Source organism: Castor canadensis, chromosome 3 (assembly GCF_047511655.1).
Source record: "Castor canadensis chromosome 3, mCasCan1.hap1v2, whole genome shotgun sequence".
Taxonomy (NCBI): Eukaryota; Metazoa; Chordata; class Mammalia; order Rodentia; family Castoridae; genus Castor; species Castor canadensis.
This window is the reverse complement of record NC_133388.1, coordinates 117,238,487-117,246,106: the sequence shown is the minus strand read 5'-3', so window position 1 is coordinate 117,246,106 and position 7,620 is coordinate 117,238,487. Positions and strand designations below refer to the sequence as shown.

The window sequence follows — 7,620 nt, the reverse complement described above, 5'->3', positions numbered from 1 at the left end:
CAGACCTCAAAGCAACTTGTGAGATTACAACTATGTATTATTTACACAGTTCTCAGTCCTAAGAAAGAGTACACACACAAATAATTAACAACAAAGTTGTACGAGTAGTAAGAGAGGATTAGGACAACGGGGCTGGTGGGGGTGGGGGTGGCTTTACAGAAAGCGAGGACTGGGGTGTGTGGAGCCTTGGTGTGCTGTACTGCAAAGGCCCAGCTCAGGACTCTCAGCGCTGGACACCTGGCTCCTCAAGAGGGCACCAAAACCTCGCTCCCTGGCGACTTCTCCAGGCTCCCGGCGCTCCCCATCCCTGGCAAACGGGGTTCCCGCGGAGGGACAGTCATTTTCGGGTGAGATCGGGGGAAAGAAGGGGCTGAGACAGGGAGGGGGGATTATCAATACTAAATCCAGCATCTTTCATCCCATTGCACAGCTCCGCTCTCTGCTCTGCCTACAACACACAGAGAGCGAGCCACGCTCCGCAGTTTTTTCCCTTTCCCTAGTCCTAGCAGCCTGGGCAATTGTCACCGCCTGTTCCGCCCCTCGGTGCACATCTCAGAGGCGTGGCACGGGAAAACGCGGACCTTGACAGCCTTTCCCAGGGGTTAAAGTGCACCGAGGAAAAGCCGACCAGGCCATAATGTTCCCCTACGTGAGCTAAACACAGACAGACGCTGCAGAAGTGCAGAAGCTAACGCAGAACCGAAGCCTGGTGGCGCCTGCGACAGTCTCGAGCCTCTCTCCTCCCGCGCGCAGAGGGCCGCCCCCGTGGGGAGCGTGGGGAAGGGCTAGAGGAATGGGTTTCCAGCTATACTGCCCCCTTCCTCCACTCTAACATGTCCTTGTGCCAAGTTCAGGGATCGAGCCCTGTCCTTCAGCTTCAGGGAGAGGTCAACGTGACTTCTGGGCGCTGCGGTTCTGGCACTGGGCGCGCACCGATCTCTCCTCAAGGGCTTAGCAAACTCAAATTGCGGATGCAGACACGAGGTATGGGGTAGGGCTTGAAAATCTTCACCCCTGGCAAGTTTCCTCCGGGGGCGCGGAGGCTGCCTGTCGGGAATCGAACTCTGGGGCTGAACTGGCTGCGGGACAGGGGACAGAGCTGCTGGGGCAGGGGGAGAGCAGGGCGTCAGGGGGCCGGGCGGCAAGCCATCACCTGGCGCAGGCTCCTGCGGAAGCTGTCGTCCAGGAAGGCATAGAGGAAGGGGTTGAGGCAGCTGTTGGCGTAGCTCAGGCTGGTGATGAAGTAGGAAATGGCAATGACAAGCGGCGTCTGCGGGATGTCAGTGGTGAGCACCACCACCGTGCTCAGATGGTAGGGTGTCCAGCAGAGGAGGCACACCACCAGGATCGCTACCACCAGGAAGGTCACCCGCTTCTTGGCGCGGTCCAGGGTCTTGGCGTGGCTATCCAGCCGAATGGCACGCAGCCGGCACAGCAGGGTGATGTAGAAGACGCAGATGGTAGAGACTGGGATGGCGAAGCCCAGCACCAGCGTGTAAAGGCGGCTGGCCTGCCACCAGAAGGCCTCAGGCTGCGGGAAGACCAGCACGCACTGGCGTCGGCCCTGCTCGTCGTCGAGCCGGGCAAAGACTGCGAAGGGCAGCACCACGAGCGTGACGATGCCCCACACCGCCAGGCTCACCGCGCGCGCGGCGCCGTACGTGCGGCCCACTACGCGGCGCGACTCGGCGGTGGCCAGCACTACCAGGTAGCGGTCTGCGCTCATGACCGTGAGGAAGTAGAGGCTGGAGAAGGTGTTGTACTGGTCGATGGCAACGATCAGCTTGCACATGAGCTCTCCGAAGGGCCATTGTCGCAGCAGGAAGTCGGCGATGTTGATGGGCAGCACAAGTGTGAAGAGCTCGTCCGCTATGGCCAGGTTGAGGATGAACAGGTTGGTGACGGTCTTCCTACGCGGAGTCCGAAGCAGCACGTACAGCACCGCGGAGTTGCCCGCCAGCCCCACAGCGCAGATCACGGCGTAGACGACTGGCACGGCCACCGCCAGCGACTGCGGAAGCGGCAGCGGCGCGGGACTTGACGCGTTGGAGCAGCCCAGCGCCGAACCTGGGCACGAAGCGTTGACCCCGCCCGACTCTAAGAATGTCGCGTTGTGCATCTTGGCGAGGGTAGGGGAACCGACGAGCCCGAATCCACCACGGCCGCTCTGCGGGGCTCAGAACCCCAGAAGCCCGCGTTGGCAGGGACCTGCACCTGGGCACTGGCTGCCTCGCCCTGAGTTTTTTCTGGAGCGTCCTTCCCGGCCACCTCTCAGCCTACTGTCGCCGCGGACTGACGGGGCTGGAAAACGAATTGAAAAAATAGGTTAGGTTAGTCGACGTACAGCTTTAGGGAAAAGCGACGTCCTGAGCGGGGGCAGCTGAGCGCTCCAAACCTCTCCCAAGTGAGAGCCTTCTGCTACCCGTTGCCTTCTCACTGCAACCAGTTGAATACATCAGAGTGCTACAGAGAGAGAGTCCTTACTCCTCAGAGGAAAATGCAAACCCAGCTCCTCTGCCTCGGGACACCTGGCACACCCGGGTTACCCCACCGAACTCCGCGGAGGCAAGCTTTGGTCCCCCTACGTTTTTACCTTACCTGGCTGCCCACAGCCTTTCCTGGAGAGGTCAGGACCGCAGCCCCAAGGCTGCGGGGAGAGGCAGCGGAGCAGCCGCGCCGGGTAGCACCTCCCCTGTCCGCTGGGAAACTGCAGCTCACGCCTCCGCCTGTCGCTCCCGCACTCTTGAAGTGTGGGGACCGCGCAGCCGCCGCGACTGCTGTCTACAGACCCGATTGCCACCATCTCCCCCCCCTTCCTAATAAAACCCTTAGAACCAACCGGAAACAGCATTCCTCAAAATATAAGGGAATCTTTTCTTCCTGCCTGAAGTGTAAACTCACTTCTTCTGAAATAGCAAAAAGCTTTCCTATCAAGAATCGAACTTAAGAAAAACAGTTCAGATGTTAATGCTCTGTTTTTAAAGGAGAACGAGACATGTCAGGTCCCCATTTCAGGTTTAAACACCATGCCCCATACGGACATGTAACGTGGAATTTGAAATCACATGCATACCACATTGCTATACAGAAGGGGAACGTGAATACAATTTTAAAATGCAGATAACACGTTTTCTAATACTCTAGTCTTTAAAAGTTAAAAGACTGCTAATGTCAAATAATGATGGATAATTTGAGATACCTTCATGCTTTCTAAAAAACACATGAAAAGACTTGATTAATAAAGATGAGCAGCTTCTGAAAGCTTTTAGAGCTCCGTGACTTAATGCCTGTTTCATAAAATGGTGCAAGTTGTCCAACACATTCTCTTGATTTGCAAACTCTCCTTCCTGATTCTCAGCTGAGAGCTTCTTGCTATCAGGCGTGGGGTTGCCAAGGGAGGGACTGAAGAGGCAGACTTGGACTCCATTGTTGCTGTGTCCAGAAAGGGGAAATCATCTAAGGCACCCATCCAGTTCCTTTGAGGATTCAGGATTGAATAAGATCAACTAAATAGTGGTTCTCTTCATTCCTGTTTTTCCCTCCAACTCCCCTTTGAGAGAGCCAGCAAACTAAACCGCTGGATTCTTCCTTCTAATAAATTTGCTGTCACAAAAGCAGGTAAGACTCAAAGAGCTCACCTGGCCGATATGATACATTGTAATGGACAAACCGTAGTTTCCACATCTCAAGCAACCAGGGGAAGAAGTCTATGGGGCCAGAGAGACATAAGTTCCTGTCCCACCTTGTTCTCTTTCTGCCGGGATCTACACACAATTAACTGAAGAAAATGGCAGGAGAATGGCAGGTTGTGTCCATAAGAAACACTCTGGAAGAAATCACCATATAATGTTAAGCAAAGCAAAATAGATTATATATGTAACACACATTCACATATATCTGTGTGTGTGTTCATTGTGGTATATAGTTGATAATTTTGAAACATTTGGAGATTTTACTTTTGATATTATTGATTTCCAGCTTAATTGTACTGCAGACAAAGAACATGCACAGTGAGTTGTCTCTTCACAGGAATTGAAACATACTGCGTTGTAAATATTTTTCTGATGATTTCACATATGCTGGAAAATAATGTGGTCCTCATTTGTTAATTACAAAACTCTACATATGTCAACTAGCCAAATTTATTATTGTGTTGCTCGAACTTTCTCCCTATTGATATTTTTATGTTTTATCAGTTACAGAAAGAGGTATGGTAATCTCAATCAGTGATTGTGGATTTATCTATTTATGCTATTAATTCTGCCAATTTTTATTACATAATTTGATACTATATGATCAGGTGCACACATTTTTTACATTTTCCCTTGAAACGGGTCCTTTTGTCATTACAATCTCCATTGCTGCTTCTTGCTGCATGTAGTCAGTCTCCTTTGTTGATATCGTTAAAGCTACACCATTTCTTAGAATTATGATGAAATATCTTTTTAAAACCCTGTTGTATGTTGTGTTTTTTAATCCTGTTTGTATATTTAAAGTGTTTCTGTGTAAGCATTGTAAAGTATTTTTAATCCAATCCAATAATATTTGTCTTGTTTTTACGAGGGGTCTTGAATACCTGAGCTTAAGTGGTCCTCTTACTTAAGCCTCCTAAACTGCTGGGACTACAGGCATGTACCACTATTCCTGGCTCAATATCTGTTTTTAAGTTGGAGAAATAAGTTCATAACATACCTAATGCTGTTAACATTAAGGTTGCTATGGTCTGAATGTGTTCCCCTTAAAATTTTATATACAGAAAATCACAGTTGTGATGGCTGACTTAAGATTTTTCAACTTACCAGGTGCTGGTGGCTCACATCTGTAATCTTAGCTACTTGAGATCTGAAGGATTGCAGTTTGAGGTCATCCCAGGCAAATAGTTTGTGAGACCCCATCTCCAAAATAGCCAAACCAAGATGGACCAGATGTGTGGCTCAAGCAGTAAAGTGACTACTTTGCAAGTATGAAGCCCTGAGTTCAAACCCCAGTCCCAACAACAAAAAAATATTTTTCAACTTTACAATTGCACACAAAAAAATACACATTTAACAAAAAAACACGCTTTGGCTTTTGAATTTGCGATTTGTTTCATCAATTGTAATAAGTGTATCATTAATTCAAGATGTTAGTAGCAGAAGAAAGTGGGAGGAGGGAGCTAGAAGAGACATAAGAGAATTCTTTGTATTTCTTAGAGAGGGAAAATAAAAGAATTCTCTGTATTTTGTGCTCAATTTTTCTGTGAACTAAAAAATTGCCTAAAAAATAAAAGTGGCAAAAAGTAAAATAAATTAATAATAAAACAATTGGAAGCCATTTCAGAGATCTGTAGATGTGGTTAAGTTAATGAGTTGTTACAAAACATGGTGAATTTACACTTATTTAGTTATACAAGAAGACAGTCAGATCATTTATGTTATCATATTTTCTCTGATTTTTACTATACTAGAATGAAAAACCAAGAAATGAATGGAGGTTTTAAATTTGTTGATGAATCAAAAATAGTCAAAGCTAAATCCTTTCACTTGTGTTCTTACACCCATTTCAATACCAAGTCAACATTCAGATTCACATATGGAATATATCTCCACTGCTCTTGCCATTTTAATTTAGATCTGATCCATTTCTTTCAAGAGAGCCAAAGGAAAGAGAAGTTTAATCAGTAGCCAGCTAACCTGGTAAACATTTTCTTTAGGAAATTCATTACTCATTCTCTTGGTGGCTGTGCTAGCATTCCATTGCTGTGACAAATACCTGAAATAATCAACTTACAAGAAGCAAAGAATTATTTTGGTTCTCAGTGTGGTCACTTAGCCGTGTTAATTTGGGCCTGTGGTAAGGCAATACCTCATGGTCAAACCAGGTAGTGGAGCAAAGCTGTTCATCTCAGGGCAGCTAAGAAGCAGAGATAGAGACAGAGAGAAAGGGTTGGTGGTCCCAACACCCCCTTTGAGGGGTGGAACCTGATAAAGGTTCCACCACCATGCAACAGTGCCACAGGTTGGTGACCCAGCCCTTAACACATGAGCCCAGGGGACACATTCAAAGTCCAGACTCTTTTAATGACCTATCTCCTATGTTCACTACAGGGTTACAGCTAGCACCTCCAACCAGTAACTTCAGGAAGAAAGACTACCTCAATTATAAGGAAATGACCTTTTGCAATCTGTACAAATTGGTTGCTATTTTTTATCTCTCTGAGGAATTAGTCCCAGATGGGCAACTATGATATTTTCTAATGTTAATAAACCATTTTTAACTTACAGAGTGGTTTGACAGCTTAGAAAGATAAAATGAGGCACACAAATGGTCAAAATACCACAAAATGTGTCTTTGTGTGGACAGTGAAGGGGCTGTCCATCCCAAAGCAACAGGGCTAAAAGTGGGTACACAATGAGGCTTAGTTTAGGCAGATGCTCTTTGGAAGACTTTTCATATAATAGAATAAGTTGCAGCATTCATCTGTGCTCATTTTTGGGTGGTTTATTTATTTATTTTTTTTTTGGTGGCACTGGTTCTTGAACTCAGGCTCTCATGTCTGCTGGGCAGACACTGAACTACTGGAGCCACTCCACCAGCCTGTGTTCATTTTTGAAACACAGTCACTTAGAGCTGCTTGGCTATTATTATTATAAAATGAAATACTTTTGATGACACGGAACAGATAACAACACTTTTCAATGTTTGCACTGTGCTTCTGAGGAAGGCGCTAAAGAAAAGAAGGAGAGGAGCACAGTGGTCAGTGAGTTTATTACTCAAATGTTCCTTTTCCTCATTACAGAAGGCATATCAGTAGCACACCGATTCGTGTAAAAACAGACTTAAATTCTAAGAATACCGTGCTTCTGTGCACTTTGCTGAAGCTAGCCAAGGCACCAGTTGTGAGAGAAATCGGGGCCCTGTAAGATCAAGGTTGCTCACTAGGTGGACTGACAAAGCTTTGTTCCCTATAACATACTTTGATTTTACTTTAAATATTGGCTTTCTTATCATTTTTATGTCTTCTTTGAACAATCTGATAATGCTATCCTTATGTTAACAATTATTCCATTTCAAACCCTGTGATGTCATTTATTCATTTTCTTTGCTTCCTCCACTAAGAGTCCCTCCAGCAATGCTAATTTCTTTGTCAGTTCCTTCTGGTCCTAATTTAATAATCTATTTCCTTTAGTTCCTGATAGCCCAGTTAAAGTTCTAGCAGAGTTGCCTAGAAGAACATAACAATAAAACATTGTTTGAGATGCATTGGAATGTCAGTATATCCAAAAATCCTAAAGAAATTATATACAGGGTGCTGGTGGCTCAAGCCTGTAATCCTACTTGCATATGAGGCTGAGATCAGGAGGACTGTGGGTCCAGGCAAGTCCATGCAGAAATGTTTGCAAGACCCCATCTCAACAGAAAAAAAGCTGGGCGTAGTGGTGTGCATCTGTCATCGTAGTGACAGCAGGAAGCATAAATCAGGAGGATCACAGTCCAGGCCGGCTTGGGCAAAAAGGGAAACCCTATCTTAAAATTACCCAGAGCAAAAAGGGCTGGTGGCATTGCTGCAGGAGTTTGCTAATTGAGATACAGGACTCTTGAGGCAATTAGCAGGAAGCAACATTTTATTGTGCCAGCACA

At 46.5% G+C, this 7,620-nt stretch overlaps 1 protein-coding gene across 1 annotated transcript; it reads right to left on the bottom strand.

The window, feature by feature from the left end:
* Positions 1-761: 761 nt before the first annotated feature.
* On the bottom strand, positions 762-2,291 carry Npbwr1 (neuropeptides B and W receptor 1). The gene has a single exon (XM_020169217.2). It carries the CDS (start codon positions 2,117-2,119, stop codon positions 1,127-1,129), a length of 993 nt encoding a protein of 330 aa, XP_020024806.2. The 5' UTR covers positions 2,120-2,291; the 3' UTR covers positions 762-1,126.
* Between the last annotated feature and the right edge of the window lie 5,329 nt (positions 2,292-7,620).

What these genes read in the sequence shown, in the direction of transcription:
- Npbwr1 (XM_020169217.2), bottom strand. Translation starts at nt 2,119, where the DNA reads ATGCACAACGCGACATTCTTAGAGTCGGGCGGGGTCAACGCTTCGTGC.